This window comes from Leptodactylus fuscus, chromosome 5, assembly GCF_031893055.1.
Source record: "Leptodactylus fuscus isolate aLepFus1 chromosome 5, aLepFus1.hap2, whole genome shotgun sequence".
NCBI classification, from domain to species: domain Eukaryota; kingdom Metazoa; phylum Chordata; class Amphibia; order Anura; family Leptodactylidae; genus Leptodactylus; species Leptodactylus fuscus.
In genome coordinates, this window is record NC_134269.1 from 92,977,419 (window position 1) to 93,001,023 (window position 23,605).

The 23,605-nt window shown below is 43.2% G+C and overlaps 1 protein-coding gene across 1 annotated transcript in view; it reads right to left on the minus strand.

Annotated features, from left to right (window-relative positions):
- REC114 (REC114 meiotic recombination protein) overlaps positions 1–23,605 on the minus strand; it is a 104,258-nt gene that overhangs the window by 51,486 nt on the left and 29,167 nt on the right. The window contains exon 4 of the mRNA XM_075275849.1: positions 3,317–3,400. Within this exon, the coding sequence (XP_075131950.1) occupies positions 3,317–3,400 (84 nt within the window). The remainder of the gene's footprint in view (positions 1–3,316; positions 3,401–23,605) is intronic.

The window sequence follows — 23,605 nt, forward strand, 5'->3', positions numbered from 1 at the left end:
TGTATGCTAGACAGTTGTTAGGATTTTCCAGTGAGCAAATGGTTACAAGGCCTGATTTAACACTATCTTCACATCTGCATTACTTTTGATCAGTGCATAAACTACTTTTAGGGCAATCACCTGCATTATAAATCTTTTAGGACACAGATATGAAATAAGAGAACCCATCCACATTTCCATTTTCTGCCTAGCTGGAATCCACTGCAATTCTTTGAAGAACGAAACAGTCATTCAAAATCAGCTGGAATTGTTCGATAATGAGAGATGTTATGTGTGAATGGTACATCCTAGGCATAAAGTCTTGCCTGCACAGAGCATGAGCATGTATTTTCTCCCCTATTTATTTATTTTTTAATTCATAAGTGACTGAGTAATGCTTCTTATTTACCCTTCACTGATAGCTTCAAATATCAAAAGGAAATTGCACGTTGTGGTATAAGAATATTTCGGCCAAACACACATTTAATTTTCTGTTTTAACCCCTTCCCGCTGACGGCATATTTCGATTTTCGTTTTTTGACTCCCCTCCTTCTAAACCCCATAATTTTTTTATTTCTCCGCTCCCAGAGCCATATGAGGTCTTAATCTTTGCGGGACAAATTGTTCTTCATGATATCACCATTAATTATTCTGTATAATGTACTAGGAAGTTGGGAAAAAATTCAGAATGGGGTGGATTTGAAGAAAAAATGCATTTCTGCAACTTTCTTACGGGCTTTGGTTTTACGGCGTTCACTGTGCAGCCAAAATGACATGTCATCTGTATTCTATGTTTCGGTACGATTTATATGGTTTTATTTACATTTTAACCCCTTAAAAAAAATCCAAAACTATGTTAAAAATATTTTTTCTAAAAGTCGCCACATTTTGACACCAAAAATAGGAAAAACCACTCCACCTAGTAATAATGAAAGGTTGCACGGACACTTACTCCAGACTGCAGTGGAGTCACTAAGGTGCAACAATGTGAAAAATGTATCCAGTAAACCAAAAATTTAAATATAACTTTTACTTCATTTATAAAAAATAAAAAGACACTCTTAAATTGTGCGTCCAGGATACAAGAGCATAGTCCAAAGCTTACGCATTTCGGAACTCCTTTTGCTGTCCCTTACTCATACTCATATTTTGACACCCATAACTTTTTTATAAATCTTTTTTGTGGGGCCGGGTGTACTCTTCAGTTCTACCATTTTGGGGAATGGCTTTTGCTTTGATTAAGATAAGATAATCCTTTAATAGTCCCACAGTGGGGAAATTTCAGCATGTTACAGCAGCATAGTAATACAGATACAGGATAATACACAGTAATATATTAAAGATGTAGACACACATATGTTGAGAAGAGAAGATGTACTAGGAGTCCATAGCAGCTAAGGAACAGAAGAAGAAAGAAAGAAGGAAGACGTCATAATCATTAGTTTTCTGTGCGGAGTGATCTTCGCTTGGTCCGATGTAGATTATACAGCCTGGTCGCGGTTGGAAGGAAATACTTGCGATAGCACTCCTTCTCACACTTGGGGTGAAGCAGACGGTCACTTACAGTGCTGCTAAGTGCCATCAAAGTCTCATACATAGGGTGGGATTTGTTCTCCCGCATGGAGGTCACCACGGACAGTATCCTTCTGTCACCCACCACCTGTACTGGGTCCAAGGGGCTCCCCAGGACAGAGCTGGCCCTCCTAATCAGCCTGTCAAGTCTATTTCTGTCCCTGCTTGATATACTGCTCCCCCAGCAGGCCACACCAAAAAAAGATGGCTGAAGCAACCACGAAGTTGAAAAAGGCCCTAAGAAGTGGCTCCTGGACTCCGAAGGCCCTCAGCCTCCTGAGCAGGTATAGTCTGCTGTGGCCTTTTCTGTGCAGCGCCTCCAGGTGGTCAGCCCAGTCTAGTTTATTATTGAGGAGCACACCCAGATACTTATAGGTCCTGACTATCTCAATGCATGTCCCTTGGATCTCCACCGGGGGTCGGTGCACTTCTCTGTTTACTAAACGGCGGTTTGGCACTTTTGACTCTTTTTCCTGCTACTGCGTTTACCCTACAGTCAGTCAGAGACGTCCTTCTTCACAGCACAGCCAATCGCGCTGTGCTGTGAGAGCCGGGAGGAACTCCCCCCTCCCTCCCTGATAATGCTCGTCTATGGACGAGTACTGCGAGCAGATGGAGGGGGCGTTCCTCCCGGCTCTCACAGCACAGCGCGATTGGCTGTGCTGTGAAGAAGGACGTCTCTGACTGAGTGTCAGAAACGCCCTTCTGACCATAGAAGAGCTACAGTACCGGGACCGTAAGCTCTTCACACTGGGCCCACATCGGGAAAGCCGATAGTGTGCTGAACTCAGCGCACTGTCAGCTTTCCGCCAGTATATAGAACTGCCTGTGGGCAAAATGGTGAAAGGTCCTCTTTAAGCTGATTTAAAGCAGCAACAAACACCTCTATAATGGGAGGATGAAATGTGGACTTCCTAGGTCCTCCTCAATGCTGCTGCTGCTGCTGACTCCTTCACAGGCCCTCCAGCTTTACTTCGAAGGAGCAGGTGCAGCGCACTTCTATGAAGGTGAGTCCAAGATGGTACTGGACTCCCCTCGCACTTTGACTCCCTGCTCTCCACTGACCTCCACACCCAGAGACTTCTCAGTTTCCAGAGCCTGCCATACTTCTCTCTCCGGGGCTTGGAGTGTTTGTTTCCTCTATCGCAGAGTCTCCCCTCCTCCCTGCACAGAGCCCAGAAACATGGCTCCATCGCCAGTATCAGGGGCAGCCTTGGAGTCTGATTGGCTGTCCCCACCTCCTTCCTGGGCTGCTCCACCTCCCTCCTCAGCTGCGCCAGGGCCTTCTGACTCGGACATGTCTCAGCAACTGCCCCTGAACACTGAAGCATCACGATTCGTGACTAAGTTAAATTTATACTCATGATTAGACCCTTTTTCCACTGTGGTGGGAAGCCCTGAAGTGGGTGCTTTGAGTTGTGTGAAAAAAGAAAGGTCAGCCTGTATTGTTGCTTGACTGGCAATAATCTACTCTTTGAATGTGGCTAACAAGCAAACCCTGGACTGCGTGACTTATACTGAGCATCTCAACGCGTGGGAGGAACTCCGTACATATTTTGATGAAATTTACGTCCACTCCAGGGTTAAAACCCATAAGCATTACTACAAATTTGCTGACAAATGTGGTGCAACATATCAGAAATGGAGGTTATGTAGTGTACAAATGATTAATTCCACTCAGTATTTCCATATACAACTTGTGTAATTAGAAACGTTAATTATAAAACATACAGTTTTAGGTAAAAGAGCTAATTAAATTGGTTACCTTTATTTCTGAACCAAAGAGCAGCCAATCCAACTTCTTGCCAATCTTCAACCATGACTTTGCAGAGATTAGAGAGAAGCCTTCCTGGCATCACATAAAATTAAATATTAGAGTTTTAAAATAACAAATTATATACTTCAAAATCTAGAAGAGTATGTATTTCAATATCCAGAGGGAAACAAAATAGCAAAAATAAAAAAATGCTATAAGCAAGCTATATAAGGTACTATGTTAATTCTGCTAATAATGGTGAAGTTATAAACCCACTCAGAGGTTTCTTGGGATAATTTTATACAATATCCCAATACCTGTTTATTTCTGAAAGTAGACAACTATCATAGTATTTTTGTTTGTTGCTAGAAGTATGTCCCATGTAGAATATCAGATATACAACACCTCTAAAAATAGATGTTTAACCACTTTGTGATATCTACTGTACATTTAAATATTGTGTCCACTTAGTAGCTGTGTATTTGCCATAAGGGAAAGATCACTGCTTTTTATGCAGCACAGATCCATAGGAAGAGGCAGATTTACAACCATGGTTACAACTAATCATTGATGTAAATGTGGCATGTCTTCATGCAATATCGTGCATCGAGTTTGGGCTGAAATTTTTAAATTTAATAGATGTGGGTGTGGATTCTCAGAAAAGGTGGGTGCAAAACTGCAGCATATTGTATAAAGAAACTTCCAATGGTGTATAAAAAATCAAAAAAATGTAAGTTTTTATAAGATATAAAAGTACAAAGTATAAATGAATGCCTTTCCTTAGATCACATAAAATTAACAAAAAATAATTATAACTGTATATAATTATATAACTTTGGTGTATAGACCCACAGAGTATAGGCAACATGTCATCTTCACCAAATAGTAAACACAGTAAAAAAAAAGCCATGGGAAGTAAAATTTCAAGTCAACACCTTTCACCAATTTTCCTTCCCAATTTTACAAGTAAAAAAAAATAATTTAAAACTAATTACCGTATATACTCAAGTATAAGCCGACCCGAATATAAGCCGAGACCCCTAATTTTACCACAAAAAAACTGGGAAAACTTATTGACTCGAGTATAAGCCTAGGGGGGGAAATCCACTATTGCAGATAAAAAGTCTGGTCATGTGCACTGCAGCTCAGTAACTCCATGGGGATCATAGTAATAGCAGTTAACCCCATCATGTCCCTCACATTAATCCCCTGTGTGCCTCACATAAGAGTTACTGATATGTGGGACATATGGAGGTAATAATTAGGTATCTTCATAATTAAGGTCCTTCATTAGTACCCTCATGTGTCTCTGTAGTAACCCTTATATGGGGCACACAGGGGTTAATATGAGGGACATGATGGGGTTAACTGTTATTAATGTGAGACACATGGAGTTACTGAAGCTAAATTAATAACCCCAAATGCCTGACATTAATAGGCAGAGTAACTAAAGGAAGGTGCCTGTGTGTGTCACTTTACTGTAGCTTCCTCTCCTCCATACAACAGACATCTTCCATAAGACACAATGAATCCTGGCCACTCATCTGCAGGGTAGATGCTAAATCCTAGTGAGCTAAAGGACCTCTGATGACGTCATGACCATGTGATCTGACTCTGCTGTGGGCGGAGCTGCTAGGATTTAGACTCAACCTTATCTGCAGATGTGACATACCAGTGGCTACAGGACCTTTGATGACATCAAAGTCACATGACCTCATGACAAGCCAATCACAGAACAGTAGCACTAAAGGACCTTCCCCTTCTAGGTCCTTCCAGTTTTCTGTGCTCCGTGGACCCTGACTCATGTATAAGTCGAGGAGAGCTTTTTATGCATGAAAAATGTGCTGAAAAAGTCGGCTTATACTCGAGTATATACGGTAGGTATTGCTGCATCTAACCATGCAGATGATTAAATGAATTACACTATTAAAATATTTATGTTGTATGGTGAAGACGGATATAGCAAAATAAAAATGTGAAAAAAAAAAATATCACCATTTCATCACCACTTCACCTGTTCTACATTCCTCAAAATGAGATTAATAAAACTGACAACTTACCACCTGCAGAAAGTATCTATTACAACTACACAAAAAAAGTCACAGTTGCCAGAATATGATCAATATTCAATTCAGGCACTTAATAACATAGCTTTAGGTGAATAATTTATTCTTACACTTCAGTGTTATGTAATCGTATATCAAACAAATGCAATACAATGAAATGTTGATAACGTTTTTGGTCCACAAAGGACCTTCATCAAACAGGATTGCCAAGGAATTTAGGAGAAGAAGCTGGAGCTAGATGAAGAAAATGTGCAGGTATACCACTATGGGATGTGTTGGCTCTTCCTATAGCAGTATACTCGTACATTTTCTTCATCTATGCCATATAATATATTGACCACCAACCCCTTGCACACTCCACTGCATCACCAGTGGATCACACCTGAAGAAATTCTTTATCCTGAACGAAATGTTGCACACTATTTTGTTTTGATTCTACCATACTTTCTGTCATAATATCTTATATGGCGTTGTGATGTATAAAACCAGCTCCTTGATTGAAAAAACAGAAAATAAATGTTCAATATTTTTCTAAAGAACCTAGTGGTGTGTGCAGTGATTCTTAGAAGCTGTAGATTGGGTTGGAGTATCCCCAGCAGGTAGCGGCCTATTGATCAACCTCCCGGACCTGTTCACTGCGAGTGAGGGCAGGGTCTGAGCGCTCCTCTCTGGCGTCCTGTGATCCGCTGCTCCTTTACACAGCTCCAGTGCCAGCCAGCATCGGGCCAGCAGTCAGCATGTCTGAACTGCGATGCTGTCCCGATAACGGAAAAGTACCAAAAACAGTAAAAAAAAAAATAAATGCCCGTGCTGCCGCCCCCCTCCGGTCCGCTGCCCGAGGCGGGCCCCTCACCTCGCCTCATTAGAGGTGCGGCGCTGGTTGCAATCATCTGTATGGGTACATGAAGGAGCCTCTGAATGGAAAAACTGATATTTGGTTTTTGGAAGGTAGATTTTGCTGGAAAGGTTTTCAGATGTCATTTCTCATTTACAAAGCCCCTGAGATAATAGAGTGGAAAACCCAAAAAAGTGACAATTCCCCTAAAAGTGACCACTTTTTCTAAACTATTCCCTGTGAGAAGGTGACAGGCAGAGTGCTGGAGTCCCGCTATATCTCCCCCAGGTTTTTAACTTATATGTGGTCCAGTGCAGGTCTTGAGTAGGCCCCAGGTGTGGGTCCTTGGGTCATTACTGGCCCAGAAAAGACTGCAGAGCCTGCACTCCTCTCCTGTAACCCTTAGGGCCCATGCACACGGAGTTAACACGAGCGCATTTTAGCATAATACACGTGTATAGAATACACGTGTAAAAATAACACTCCCATTGACTTCGATGAAATTTTTTACATGTAAAAAATTTCATTGAAGTCAATGGGAGTGTTATTTTTACACGTGTATTCTATACACGTGTATTATGCTAATATGCGCTCGCGTTAACTCCACGTGCACGGGCCCCCAGTCCAGTGAGATAAAGTTGAGCTTGTTTTGTTCATGTGGCTGCTAGCAAGCCACATGTATAGTTAGGTTTACATTACTGTTTAATTAGTCACTCAGACGAGCAAGATGTTATTTTGTTTTTGCCTGAAGTCTGTATTTTTTTTTTTGCTCATTTTGTGCCTGAAGTCAAGGTGTATTTATTTTCCTGTTTTTATTTCTAAATAAACCAGTTTTCTGCATATTGTGTGTCCCTGTCTTTGACTGTTTGGGTCCGTACCACTGCTTCTAGTGAGCTACCTTCCCCACAACCCTCAAGGAATTTATGAAAGGATATAGTGTTGCATTGAATTAGTTTCCAGAAAGAATTTCCATCTATTGTTCAAAAGTGAATATTAGAATTTTTCTGTGTCTAATAGGTTGCATTGCAAGCAGTGCTTTTCTCCCTGCATTTTTTTTGGGGAAAACTCGGGCAGAAACCCAGCGGAGCCCATTATAGTCTATGGGGTTCACGGGTTTCCGCTGGTAACCACTTTTTAAGTGGATTGGATTTACGTTTTTCAGGTCCCCAAGTAGACATGAAGAATGGAAACCTAAACACACTCTGTACACTGAACGCGATTGTGTGAAGGAGGCCTTAGCCACTACCAAAAAATTTTTGCAACACATGTCACATCTTAAGTTCTGCACAGTTTCCCAAAAAGCCACATCTTTTTTTGGATAAGCCTCCATTCTTTTCAAAGTACAGGACATTTCTAAAACAAATAAAAACAGTTAAAAATGTGATGTAAACCATGTATGTATACATATCCACCGTTGGCATTTGTCAGTCTTTTTGAGGTCTATAAATGTTGTACAATATATGATTTATACTAACCACTGTATGGTCAATCAGGAAGAGTGGCTTATAATGAATAAACACTAGTGGAATAACAACATACAATACTTAGGTGTTTTCATATTTTTTTCCCCCCACTAATTGTAAGTGCAGGTGGTAAAAGTCTATAATGAGGTGCAGATGATACACACAAGGCACAGCATGTGAGATAGAATTCTTTGGCATGTGACAGAATGTATCCTACTGCATGATTATGGTAGTGACGTACTGCTATTCTGCTAGAGGTGTTGATATATTACAGATTTCCCCACTGCCATTACATCAAGTGATTAAAAGGCATATCATTCTGAAAGTAGTCTTGTCCATGCTTGTCTTTTTGTCTTAATTTGGTAGCTGTGAATACCATTGGGAATGGAAGTGTCATGTTTCAGAGAGAACTGACAGGGTAACCATCCTCAGTTTTAGAGTGCTTATTAACACATCTACAAAGACAAAACTTCGCGTTTTTATTAACTGTAACCAGACATGTATGGTCAAATGTTGGAGTCCTATTAAACATGTCTTTTTCTTTAGTTTAGACTAAACATTACTCTTTATAGTGTAATAATCATTTCTTAGTTTAACATCTTTTATAACAAAATCAAATAAACAGTATGTGCCAAATGCTCTGCTTCCAGGCTGTAAGAAAATGTATACCCAGCAGTACACAGTATATGCACAATCTATAGTCTTCCCACTCTTTCCTGGCTGTCAGCTGAAGGTGTATGGTATCCAGTAAATGGTCATTTCTGAAGAAATTAATGTATCATCATTACATGACAAAAGTAAAATTTTTGCCAACTGTCCCCAATTTGGTGACAGAATTCCATGTTCTATGTTCCATCAACCAACTGACTTGTAAGAGTATGTTCACATCTGCGATCAGTGAGTGCTTGTAGAATCCGTTCCACATTCTACTTTAAATTTGCGTAAAGGACTTTTCTCTCCGCATTTTTCAGGCGGAAATCTAGAGGAATCCTGACAGACTCCATTGTAGTCTATCGGGATGGAAAAGCCAAATGTAGGTGTGAACCTAGGGTAACTCAGATATGGTATGAGGCATGAACATGACTGTAGAGTACTACAGATCTAGAAAATGTCTCTTTTCAAGAGTCAATAAACCAGAATGCAGCACCACATTCAAATAATTCTCTCATAACAGTCCCACTTAATATCTGCTCAAAAGTATTTCTGGAAAGAATGAGAAGACAGTACAAATACAATAGATGTTAGCAAAGACAGTTACTGATCACAGGAGGAACAGATCAAAACAAACTATATCACTAGTTAGGGAGCCTTCACACGGAGTTTACGCTCACTCGTTCTGAACGTAAAACTCGTTCTGAGTGAGCGGCATAAAAAACAGATCCCATTGACTTCAATGGGTGCCGGCATATGCGCGCTACCCATTGAAATCAATAGGGGGCTTTTTTTTTAACTATTGCTTTCAATGTGATACGCGGGTATGTCGGCACCCATTCAAGTCAATGGGATCTGTTTTTTACGCTGCTCGCTCAGCGAGTGTAAACTCCGTGTGAAGTCTCCCTTAGACTGCGATTACACAACGTTTTTTTGCTGAAGAACTGCATGTGGTTTCTAACTGCTATAGCACATGTTACTATACACTTCACATGTATGATAGCAACCAGTAAAATATAGATTTTCAGTTTAATGGTCACTAGCACACTCGTGAAATGCATAATAACGTGCTAGACATTACTGAAATTAAAAACCACATGCAGTTCTTCAGCACAAAAGCACCATGTGATCTCAGCCTTAGCAAGAATGACTAGTTTTAATATGTGGCAGTGGTGTGGTCACCATGTAGATCCAACCGCAGGCAAGAACATAACTGTAATAGAGATCTAAAATGTGCCAGGGGCCTTATCATATTGTGGACGTGACCTGATCTATAAAAATGACTTAGGTTCTGTTATTATTGTATCAATTCAAGCTAGATTCTATTACTATATACATGGAGTAAGCTTTGTTCTGTTACTATATGTATGTATGTATGTATGTATCTCTCTCTCTCTCTCTATATATATATATAAATGAGTTTTTGTCCATCCTCTATGCGCGACCAAACGACTGGCCCGATCTTCACCAAATTTGGCACACAGATACATCAGGTGTCTGGGAAGGTTTTAGACTTGGCCTCAACTCTCTCAAGTGTACCATTCCTGAAATACAGTATTCCCAAAACAATGACCTGCATTATTCAATACAAACCTGCAAGTCTTTAATTTATATTCCAACTGCCATACACACAGTTACATGTCCCTTATCAGCCAATAGAAGCTCGCAGGCGCTTAGTCTCCACATACACACAGCTGTGCTCCAGGTTTCCATAACAACCATGCCATTTTTATACACTATACCAATGGCAGAGCAGTGTATGATGTGTGTATATGTAGAGATGTAGCAGGACTGTGTGTGTAATGATGTAGCAAAGCAGGATATGAATGTAGAGATGTAGCAGAGCTATATGTGATGTGTGTGTATCTAGACATGTAACAGAGCTGATGATGTAGAAATGTAGCAGAGCTGTGTGTGCTGTGTGTATGTAGAGATGTAGCAGAGCTGTGTGTGCTGTATGTATGTAGAGATGTAGCAAAGCTGTGTGTGCTGTGTGTATGTAGGGTTGTAGCAGACCTATGTATGTAGAGATGTAACAGAGCTGTGTATGTAGAGATGTAGAAGAGCTTTGTGTGCAGTGTCCTTTATTGCACTGGCAATCTCTCTCCATTGGTTTTCAGGATACATCAGAATATGTCGCTCATATTGCTTAGGTTTCCATAACAATCCCAACATTTTTCTTCACTGCTGTAAGTCAGCTTTAAAGGGGCAGGGTGCTGTGGATGACACTGTTACACAAGGTCACATACACACAGCTTTACTCCAGGTAACAACTGATCGCAGGTTTTTCCTATGATATCCATACTGAGATACACATGTTTATGGACCAATGGAAATTTGCAGGTTTTTCAGTCTTCACATACACACAGCTTTACACCAGGTTTCCATAGCAACCAACATATTTGTATGAGGTCACCAAACAAACAAAAAACGAAATATACCCATGCGAAGCCGGGTCCTTCTACTAGTGTATTTATATAACAGGCTCAGTTCTTTTGTTGTATCTATGCACTAAGCTTGTTTCTGTTAATGTATCTATATAGGGGGCTTTAGTCTGTAGAATGAAAATTTGCTGGGCTCACAGCACTTTTTAAAAGGCCTTTACTCAGTGATAGGCTAGGTTAACATCTGGCTCCCTGACATTCGGGTCAGTGTTTTTAGAAATTTTAGTTAGCTGTTTCTATGGTATACTGAAGTACAGTTGTAAGCATTGAAGAAGTTTTTAAAGTTTTAATGCCAACATAAAACAACCACTGGTCAATATTAAGTGCTGCACTACATGCTTGTCTACCATGCCTAGGATGGATGCCAGTGCATGGTCACAAAGCACGTACATCAGTATTGATAGAGACTCACCACTCCACTCCCAACTTTCACTCTGCTTCTAGTGCCGAGTGCTGAGATCACAGAAGGCCCTTAAGGCATGGATGTGAGTGGAGTGATAAATGGAGATCAACACTCGCTCACAGGGCACCTGTTACTGCAAAGAGTATCGCCATTATTACTGATGGAAGTACACAATGCGGATGGACATTAAATTATAGCTGCAGATAGAGCCCCCACCGTCGTCATGAGTCTGTTCATATCCAACCCAATGTAATATATATATATATATATATATATATATATATATATATATATATATATATATATATATGGGACATTGACTTTCATTATATTTGTTTGCTATTGAATCGGAAAAAATAATCCTGAATGCAAGACCTATTCTTCTTCTATTCTGCTCTCAACCAGAGATGGATCAGGGCAACAGACATTAAAGTGGTTTTCCCATCCCAAGGATCCCATCTATACTGGTAGCTTATGTAAATTTTTATGTAAATATTGCTTTAGAAAAACTGCTTTGTTTGCCTGGTATGTGAATTTATTCCTCCCATTATTTATACTTCGTTGCTATAACCACGGACCTGGGAGATAGGACAAGTGACATCACTTACTCGGTGCCAGCATGGCAATCGTTCAGCTAATTGCACTTCGGTTGATAAAGCCAAGTCTCTTATCTCTATAAGTAAACACACAGATAACACGGAGTCCTTAGGTACAAGAATCTGCAGATTATCCGGCCTGCAGAAGTGTTGTGTGTCCCGTTCAGCAGGAGGGAGGGGGAGGGAGAGAAATACAGGAAGTGAGAAGCAGACACTGCAAGCAGACTGCTGAAACACTGAAATGGGATAACCCCTTTAAGTAAAGGTAGTGTGGACCTACCCTAAAATATCTAAAAACACTGAAGCAGCAAGCTTTCAAAAACCAGGATTTGTGTCAGTCATAGGTCTTGTGGAGTCCACGCCACAGCTGATCAGAGCACCTACACAATATCAGGTAGATGGTTTTACTTATAGTTAGAGTATATACAAAAAAATAATTAAATACAACACATAAAGCGATAGAGTTACTATTTCACATGCATGTACAAAATGGACCTTATGTATCAAAGCTCTCTATAGCAAACAAGGACAAGTTTTCATTTTTTTTCACTTTGCAAATGACTTGTGGACTGGAACTGCGTGCTCTATGCAACAAGAAGACCCAAGAGTGGTGTGCCTTAACAACAATCCATATGCCTTATTAGGGCTAAAAGAGTCTTCTCTTCCTCTGGAGGACAAAGCACATTCTTACAAAATATGGAAACCAATTACTTTCAACTCATACCATGTAAAACGAAAACTCTGCAAAAATGTTGCTTTATCGTAGGGGTCCTATACAATGCATTGTCAGGGAACTTGTGACACAAGTATTGTCCAAACCAGAAAACTCTTTTAACTGGCACAGTTTTGATACATAAGCTAAAAGCACATATTATTCAGAACAAAAGGAACAATACTAACGGACGCAAAAAATATCATTCCTTTATAAGATGGCTTCAATACTGGTTATATAATATTACAAACCTTGTAATGCAGAGCTTTTTGGCAATTGTTTAGCAGGGTAAATTACTGTACATTATATTAGGAGTAAAATATTGGTATGCAGAGAGATTGTTTTGCCTACATAATTTAGAGATAAATAAATATATTCATTTCTATTATGAGACTGGGACCAAAGAAATGGTGAAAAGTAAAAATGTCATTTTAATAACAATACAAACCCCTCTAACAGAGCAGAACATAACTCTCCTGCCATCTGCCTTGATATAAATGCTGGTCACGTAAACCTTTATTTCTAAAGCAACATTGCCATGGCAAAGCTTGATCTTTTACAACTAGGGGGAGACAAAGGAGCTGCCTGCTGCTAGTTTTTTTATCTTCCTCTGCGAACAAAAATCAGTAGAATGCATCTTTACGGTTACATGGCATAGTTTGTTGAATAAGTGTGCAGGCAGCATGGGGTAGTGAATAACATGGGTTCCTGCCTGAGAAGGTTACTGTAGCAACCATGTGACTAGTAACTATTATTGCTATAAATAGAAAGTATGTGATTTGGTCAATAGTTACACCTAAATATCTCTATACAAATGTAAACTAACTTTGAAATGCTTTATATAAGAAAATCATATATATAGCATAGACAGACTTTTAGTTTCAACAAATCTGTCACATGGTTGCTACAGTAACTAAAGGGACTCCAGAGCCCAACATATTAACCGAGCCCCACAGATGGATAGCTTAGGGTCACCTGAACTAAACAGTGTTCTCCTCTTGCAAATTGATATCTCTATTATTGAGATATCGTTATTTTTGGCAATATGCAAATAAGCTCTTTGGAGAAAATAGGACATTAGTACTTACCTCTAAGGCTGGGTTCACATCTGTGTTCGGTATTCCATTTGGTTTTCCATAATTTGCTTTAGGACCCCCGAATTGAATACCGAACGCATTAAAAAGTGGTTAACTAAGAAACCACACGGACCCTATAGACTATAATGGGGTCCATGTGATTTCCGCATGGTGTCCGCATGAATTATGCGGAGAGAAAAATACTTCTTGCCGCAATTTTCTCTCCGTATGATTTGTGCGGACACCACGCAGAAAACACACAGGCACCATTATAGTCTATGGGGTCCATGTGGTTTCTTTGCTTACTGCTTTTTAATGCATTCGGTATTCCGTTCAGGAGGACTGAAGCAGACTCCCCGAACTGAATACTAAACACAGATGTGAACCAGGCTTTAGGACCAACAGCAATAAGTAAAACAGCAAAATCTTGGTAACAATGGAACCGATTCAGACAGAGAAAACAGTGTCTGCATTAGGTGATTCTAACATATCTATTTGTGGGGCTGGGTTGATCTGCTGGGTTCTCGTGACAGACTTTCTTTAGCCTCTTCCCGCCGGAGACATTTTTTGGTTTTGGATTTTTACTCCCTGCTTTCCAATAGCCTTAGCTTAAATTATTTTTCCCTTCACAGAGCTGTATGAGGGCTTACATTTTGCGGATCAAAATGTACTTTGTAACGATACCATTTAATATATCCCTACTGGGAAGCTGTAAGAAAATTCTGAATACTATGGAATTTGAGATAAACTGCATTTGCAACCCTTTCTAATTAGAGTTGCCACAATCATGCGGACGTGATTCATGCAGGCAGTGCGCAGCAAGCACACGGACCCCATTATAGTCTATGGGGTCTGTGTGCTTTTATAGCACAGCGCTTGTATTCTGTTTGGGGGTTCTCCATGCGGACTGTCTCCAGATGGAATACAAATGCAGATGTGAATGAATGAATCTTTCCTTCCTCAATTGCAGGCACTGTGGAGTAAAAGCACACGGACCCCATGGACTATAATGGGGTCTGTGTGCTTGCCGCCAGATCTCCGCACAGAACATGCGGACAGGAAAGTTGTTCACAATCTACTTTCCTGTCCTGTCCGCATGATTCGTGCACGTAGCGCGCAGCAAGCATACGGACCCCATTATAGTCTATGGGGTCCATATGCTTTCAAATGCATTTGGTATTCTGTTCAGGGGGTCCTCATGCGGACTCCCTGAACGGATTACCAAATGCAGATGTGAACAAAGGGTAACTTACTGCTTTGGCGCAGCATTCTGCAGTCTTCAGCACTTCAATCTTCATGTGGCGTTGCAATACTCGTATCTATGCATCACGACACCACATGCCACTGAGGCCCAGGCTCAGTGATTTTTGATGTTAGCCAGAAGCATCAAAGACAGTAGGGAGTCATACCAAGAGGTAAGTAACACTGTTTTTTAAGTTTCCTCACCTACCCTGGCCTTCTGCTTATTGTACTGTAGGTCTAAAGAGACCCAACAGTATTATAATAGCAGTTTCAGTTTGACCTCTGGAGTCTAAAGAGATCCCACAGTATAGTAATAGCAGTTTTGCTTTGGCTGTGTTTGTTCCAAATGAAACCACGCAAGATGCATCGGGAATATCGGGAGGTTCATCTAACACATAATCACACTATAAAAGGGTGTGGCTTAAAAAGGACATGGTCTAAATAATCACCATTAATTATAATCGTGGTAAAATGCCTGATTAATCATGATTTCATGTCCCACTTTCATTTCTCAGATGGGAATTGCCCCGTCTCCATTTCCCTGAGGTGACAGAGAAACAAAGCTGTTCTATGACATTTCTGTAAGTCATATAAAGGTAAACAGGAGTTAAGGAAACAGTGTGGCAAAGTGAGCTGGAAACACCATACCTTGTCATCCTACAATGTTTCCCTAATTAATACTTAAATCTATGGGAGCAGGCAAGGGGTGTGAGGCCCCTGACTGGAGCTCTCAGTCACACCCCCTTACCTGCTCACTGCTCACATCACAGTTCAGAGCCTAAATAGCACATCAGACACCAAAACTAACTGCACTTGTTGCTTGGGAATGGTGTAGGCTAGAGAGAAAATTCTGACTAAGCTGGGATCTGTGGAGCAGAGCCTATTTACAAATGCTAAGAAGTTGAATTGATGGAGGTGCTGAAAGGTCCTGTTTAAGACAAATATGCTTAAAATACATGCCTCATACCTTAATGAACCTATTAACTAAAAATGTTTGACCCAATTAAGTACTAGTAATTGGTACACTGAGAAATACAGCTACTGTGCTGTTCAAAAACTGAAATCTTTTTTTAGCTACAACACAAATATCTCTTTGAATTATCAGAGAATCTCACATTATGCTGAGAGAATGTAAAAGAGTCAGAGATGTGCCCCATGTGATCTGGTATGTGCAGATTGAATACATAAGCAGAGTATTCCCAAGGTGTCTTATCCGGTAATAGAAACAGACTCAGAGGTCAAACTGCATCACTCAAGAAACAGGCAGCCATATTCTCATCCGCTGCATAAATAAACGGCTGCTAAAAGATGGAAACAAGGAATCAATTAAAACACAGCAGTGAAAATATGGAAGGATTATAAAATACTATTAGAATATGTTGTAATATAATTTAGTGCTCTAGTCATTGGCTCCTACACTGAAAAACATAGGAGCCAAAACAAATTTTTAATTCCTCGAAGCACCTAATGCTCCCTATTGCCCCTTGCACACAATATAATGTTTTCCCTAGTTGTCCATCCCAGTATACATAATTCCCTGGATGGAGCCATCCACACGTATAGCTAGGAATTTTCCTGTGTAGTTAGCCGCTCAGCCGAGCAAGGCGTTTGTCTTGCATGCAGGGTTCTTCTGTCCGCTTGAGAAGTCGGACATCTTCTCTTGCGGACAGGAAAGGACGGGCACGGAGTGCAAAAGAACGCACCCGATGCCCATTCAAGTGAATGACAGGTGTCACGGACACATCTAGTGTCCGCTCCTAGTGTCCGTGACAGATTTTGAGCGGACACTAGGAGCGGACACTACATGTCGGACACCGACGGTAGTGTGAACGCTCCCTTATCGTTTTGCCTGAAGTTAAAGGGGCTCTATCACTAGGAAAAGTCATTTTTAACTAATCACATCCTTGCATAGCCTTTAGAAAGGCTATTCCACACCTACCTTTAGTATGTAAATTGCCTCAGTGGTTTCTGAATAAGTCTGTTTTTATTCATATGCTAATTAGTCTGGTGCATGATACATCGTGCACTCCTCTCCCTGTTTCCTATGCACAGGCTGCTGCTGCTGCTGCTGATGATGATGACTCAGCTTCCTGTTTGCTTCACACACATAGGAGATAATAGAAGAGAGGAAGCTGCTGGGAACTTCCTGTGCTGGCTGGAAGCTCATTAGCATATGAATAAAAACGGACTTATTCAGAAACCACTGAGGCAATCTACATACTATAGGTAAGTGTGAGGTAACATTTCTAAAGGCTATGCAAGAATGTGACTAGTTAAAAACGCTCTCCCCTTTGATTCTCCACCTCCTATATAATGATCTCCCCTGTAATCCTCCCATGATATCTATAATTCTCTTCCCAGTGCCCCCCAAAGTATATATAATACTCTCTCCAGTGCCCACAAACTATATATATATATATATATATATATATATATATATATATATATATATATATTGCTCTAACCAGATGTCTCCAGTATATATAAGGCTCTCTTCAGTGCCCCACAGTTTAACATTTCCCCTTGACACCCACACTAAGTCTAATGCTCTCCCCAGTTCTCACCACAATATACTGTATAGCACGCCCCCGTTACAGTATATATACTGCTCTCCCCAGTTCCCTCTTTTATAATATATAATGCCCTCTTCAGCGGCCACCCAGTGTCACCCTTTCGATGTTAAATCATATGGCAGTACTACTCGTGACTGACAGCTATCGCTATATGTCATACAGAGTAGGATTGCCTACTTGAATCTTTAGAATAGAATAAGCAGATATAATTGAGTAAATTACAATAACTTTGGCGTTACTACAATTTGTGGCACAATCATGTATTGTATGTATGAAGTCCCGGGACGTGAAAATCAGGAAACCAAGGTGAGTTGAGGTTTCGCCGTGGAGAGCATAAAACGCTCTCGGGCCCTCATGGCCAGACTCGGCATGACAGGTTTCCGTCTTCTGCATGCAGAAGACGGAAACCTGATAACGGATTCCCAGCGTGTGAATCCAGCGTTAGCCATAAAACCACATACATGGCCCTAAAGGCGCATAGCATAGCATATCGATGTTGCAGGCACCTGTGCCGGTGTCTAACCCTCCCCGGCATCCGCCTCTCTATTACAGCGGATGCCGGGTCTGTATTCACATTGTGAAGGCTAGACTGGTCTCACCATCTATGAGCGTGCACGCAGGGCCAGCGGCATCTCACCGCTGGCTTTGCATATGTAACCCCGCTCACCAATGACGCAACGCAGCAGGAAGACAGAAGATTTTACAGCAACGAAGACTGGTGAGTATGTGAATATGGAATGAAAATAATACATGTTTTTTTAAATTTTAAAGTGTGACATGCAAAAGTCTTCAGCCCCCGTATATCAATACTTTGTAGATCCACTTTTGCTGAAATTACAGCTGCAAATCTTTTGTGGTATGTCTCTACCAGCTTTGTGCAAATTTTGAAATTGCAAAATAGCTCAAACTCAGCCAAATTGGATGGAGAGAGTGAGTGAACAGCAATTTCCACGTCTTGCCACAGATGCTCAATGGGATTTAGGTCTATGTTTTAGCTCAGGGGTAGGGAACGTACGGCTCTCCAGCTGTTGCAAAACTACAACTCCCAGCATGCATACTTGCTCTGCTGTTCTTGGAACTCCTATGGAAGTGAATGGAGCATGCTGGGAGTTGTAGTTTCACAGCACCTGGAGAGCCGAAGGTTCCCTACCCCTGCTTTAGCTCATTGTGTCACGATATGAGTGGATACGCAGGAGGCCAGTGGTCCGGTTTCAATCCTTTATTGCAAATCTGACACAGGATAGACAAGCAGACAGTAAGGGCCAGCTGAGAGCGGGAAGGCGGTGCGTAACCAGGCAGAGGTCAAATGGATGTCAGGGCGGATAGAGTCTGTCGGTGGACGGGAATCCCGGAGAGTGGACCAGGTGGACGAATAGGCACCGGAGTCTTCAGCGACAGCAGGCGCAGACCTTTCGCACTTCCGTGCGGGCAGCGGAGTCGCCAGGTGCAGCAGCTAAGCCGAAGAATGAGTAGTCAGGTGACTGAGTCATGGAGCCCAGCAGGGGTAGAGCAGCAAGTAGAGATGATCTTGAGGAGGACTGCAAGACCCAGCAGGATTGGGGAACCAGCGGGATAAAGCCAGCTCCAGGAGCTTGAGGTCAGTCAGAGGGAACTCCAACAGAATACACAAGCAATGTGCAGAAGATACCACGCCCCTTAAAAGGCATGTGACCAGAGGCATGTGACCAGGGGTCCAGCCCAGCTGCAGGAAACAGGAAACTTAGTTCAACGAAGCCCTTCCCACCATCTTGCTTCAGGGCACCTGATTCCAGTACACAAGGCAGAATCCTAACAGTACTCCTACCCTAAGGACGGCCTCTGGACGGCCCAGGACCTGGCTTCCTAGGGTACCTCTGATGGAACTGAGCAATCAGACGAGGGGCGTTGATGTTGGCTGGTGGCTCCCAGGAGTTGTCTTCAGACGGGTATCCTTGCCACTTGATCAAATACTGCAGCCTGTTTCGAAATATTCTGGAATCCACGATCTTCTCTACCAGAAAGTGCTCCTGGCCCTCCACTTCGACCGGACCCGGTGGAGCAGGTATACGTCCAGGAAAAGGATTCGGAACTACGGTCTTCAGTAAGGAAACGTGGAATACCGGATGAATCTTCATGGTCTTCGGTAGCCGTAATCGACAAGCCGCCGCACCCACTAGAGCCACGACCCTGTAGGGACCCATGAATTTTTGAGCCAACTTCCTCGATGGGACTTTGAGTTTTAAGTTCTTGGTGGAAAGCTAAACCGCATCGCCCACCTTGAACGTCGGGGCCGATCGCCGGTGTCGATCTGCTGCTCTCTTGTAATGTTCCTGGGCTGCAAACAGTGTTTGTTTCAGGACCTCCAGCTCCTGCTGCAATGTAGCCACCCTCTCCGAAACAGCGGGAACCGGACCATCCACAGTCAGTCTCGGCACGACCTTTGGATGATATCCCAAGTTCGCATAAAATGGCGACATCTTCGTGGAAGAACTCTGTGTATTGTTATAACAGAACTCTGCTAAAAGTAGTAGCTGGACCCAGTCATCTTGCAGCTGTGAAATATAACAACGTAAGTACTGCTCCAACGTCTGGTTCGTCCGTTCTGTCTGTCCGTTGGTCTGCGGGTAGAAGGCAGAAGATAGTTGTACCTGAATTCCAAGAGCTGCACAGAAACCCGCCAGAACCTTGCGGTGAACTGGACCCCCCGATCAGAAATTATGTCGTCCGGGACTCCATGCAGGCGAAACACGTTTTCTACAACTAAATCCGCTGTCTCTTTGGCTGATGGTAGCGCTGTGCAAGGAATGAAATGTGCCGCCTTCGTCAGACGGTCCACCACCACGAGGATCGTGTTCCTCCCCTTGGAAACTGGAAGCTCCACAATGAAGTCCATAGATATAGACCCCCAAGGACGTGAAGGGACCGGCAGGGGTTGTAGAAGGCCCGTAGGTGCGGATCGTGGCACCTTGTTCCTGGCACACACTTCACAGGATTGGACATACTTCTTAACGTCCCCTAGGAGTTCCGGCCACCAGAAGAATCGCCCGACCAGCTCTTGCGTCTTCTGAGTTCCCGTATGCCCGGCCAACCTGGAATCATGAAGAAATTTCAAGACCTTCAAGCGTGCCCCTTCTGGAACATACAGGCGCTGCCCCACCATCCATACGTGGTTCTTGAACCTTAATGACACGTCCGTAGATGGCTGAGCAAGGAAGGGGTCCGTCTCTTATGCCTCCTTAATGTTGTTCAACAGGTCCCGATCTTGCAACACCGCCACGAAATTAGAATCTGGAACAATCGTCCTCGTAGGGACCTCTGCTGTGGCTCCCTCTGCAAACATACGGGACAAGGCATCCACCTTCCCGTTCCGCGAGCCTGGCCTGTAAGAAATCAAGAAATTAAAACGAGTCAAAAATAAGCTCCACCGCGCCTGCCGGGGAGACAAACACCTGGCGGACCGCACAAATTCTAAATTCCGGTGGTCTGTTAACACAATAATCTGCTGAGAGGTCCCTTGCAGAAGGTGCCTCCACTCCTTAAAGGCCGAAATGATAGCTAACAGTTCTTTATTCCCGACATCATAATTCTGTTCCGCCGCAGAAAGTTGCCGGGAGTAGAAAGCACAGGGATGCAACAACTCCTTCTCCCCGACCCTCTGGGACAGTATGGCTCCGACAGCTGAATCGGAGGCATCCACCTCGACTATGAAAGGGCGAGCCGGGTCAGGGTGTACCAATACTGGTGCCGATGTGAACTTGTCCTTAAGTCTGTCAAAGGCCTCCTGGGCTTGTGGAGTCCAGCTAAAAGATGCTGCTCTTCTTGTCAGTTTAGTGATAGGGGCCACAATTTCCGAAAAGTTCTTAATAAAGTGTCTATAGAAATTGGCAAAGCCAATGAACCGCTGAATCTCCTTGATGGATTTGGGAACCGGCCAGTTGAGCACAGCTTGGACCTTGCTATCGTCCATGCTAATACCTTGAGGTGAAAGGATATAGCCCAGGAATTGAACTTTAGTCGTGTGGAAGTCACATTTCTCCAATTTAATATACAACTTGTTCTCCCGGAGGCGCCTCAAGATCGTCTTGACATGCTCCTGATGATCGGCAATGGAATCAGAAAAAATCAGGATATCGTCCAGGTAGATGATGACGAAACGGTCCAGTAAGTCTCGAAAAATGTCATTGGCCAAATGCTGAAATGTGGCCGGCGCGTTACATAGTCCGAATGGCATTACTAAATACTCAAAGTGCCCATAGCGGGAGCGAAATGCGGTCTTCCATTCATCCCCCGGTCGGATGCGTAGCAAATTGTAAGCCCCCCGGAGATCTAGTTTGGTAAAGATCTTGGCATGGCGGACCCTCTCTAGAAGTTCGGGAATCAGGGGTAACGGATATCGGTTACGTACCGTCACCTTATTAAGGTCTCTGTAATCAATGCACGGTCTTAAGGACCCGTCCTTCTTCTTGACAAAAATATCGGGGCCCCAGCCGGGGACGAGGAAGGACGGATGAATCCCTTGCCCAAATTCTCCTCGATGTACACTTTCAAGGCCTCTAATTCCGGCCCCGCAAGCGGGTAAATATGTCCAAATGGAATAGCCGCTCCAGGTAGCAATTCAATGGGGCAGTCATACGGCCGATGTGGAGGCAGAGAGTCTGCCCTGGTCTTATCACAGACATCTGCGAAGTCCGCATACTCCGGGGGGAGAACACCAGCAGTATTTAACTCGGCAGCCGGTACCTCAGTAGCTGCTGCATTCACTAGGGGCAGCGTTGGAAAGGTCACCTGCCCTGTTCCCCAGTTAATTGAGGGATTATGTGCCTGAAGCCAGGGGAGCCCAAAAATGATGGGGAAGTGAGGAGATGTAATCAACATGAAGGACAGCGTCTCCTTATGTTCCGGTGGGATGTAGATCTGTAAAGGTTCTGTTTCTAGATCCACTGGACCCGAAGCTAGGGGGGAACCATCTACCGTCTCCATTAATACAGGAGCCTGTCTTTTCTTGATCCCGATCTTATTCTGAGCGGCAAATGTGGAGTCCATGAAATTTCCACTGGCCCCGGAATCAATCATGGCCGATGTCTCCAACCAGTCAGATCCCTTCTTAATATGGACAGACACAAGGCAATGCGTTCTCTTGTTCCCGAGCCGAGGAGGAGGCAGCATAGAGGAAACAGTCTGAATAATTGCGTTTAATGGTAGATTCTGATCTGAACTGACAGACTCCTCATCTGATAACTCGTGATCAGCTACCGCGGCTACCATCTTAGGAGGTCGTATGGGACAGTTCAATAACATGTGACTGGGATCACCGCAGTACAGACAAAGTTTCTCCCGCAGCCGGTGCTCTCGGCGGTCATTCCTCTCGCGATGCTGCAAGGAGTCGACCATCATGGGTTCGGCCTCCGGCCGCTGGGAAGGCTTGCTTGTAACCTCCCTTGGGAAACCCCATGAGGATGGGTCACTGCTGCGATTTAGAGCCTTCCATCTCTCCAGCCGGCGCTCCGACATCCGGGCGTCAATCCGGACACAATGATTAATGAAGTCATCCAAAGTGTCGGGAGCCTCGGCCCGGGCCAGTTCATCTTTCATAGCTCCTGATAAGCCCTTACGGAACAACGGAAGTTGGGCATTGGCGTCCCACGTGGTATCCACCGCCCATCTCCGGAACTCCATGACATAATCGATAACTGGACGTCTACCCTGTTTGAGCGCCAATAAGGTGGTTTCTGCCGTAGCCCTCCGGTGGGGGTCATCAAACATCTGTGTCATGGCGGCTACAAACTCATCAAAGTTGTTGAGTCGATCGTCGTTTGTCTCAATAAGGGGGTTAGCCCAAGCGATGGCCTTGTGGGTTAGTAACATTATTATGCACAGCACCTTAGAGCGATCTGTGGGAAATTGTGCTTCATGAGTGCCAAAATATAAATGGCATTGATTGATGAAGCCCCTGAACTTGTCCCGGTCGCCGCTAAAGCAAAACGGGGGCAACTTAGGCGAAATTGGTGCTGGAGGCGTAGTGGGGCCACTGGAAATGTGATGTTCCAACGTCTGAGTACGAGCGCTTAAGTCCTGTAAAGCAGTTCCAATCTGCTGCGCATTTTGGTTGACCTGTACCTCCAGGAGAGCCAGGCGCTTCTTGATGTCCTGGACCTCCGTAGCCAGCGTCTGCGTGAGACTGTTCACCTGTTTCAGGCGAGCGTCTAAGGACTGAAGTGTGACGACCTCCATGATGGCTTGTGTATCCTGTCACGATAT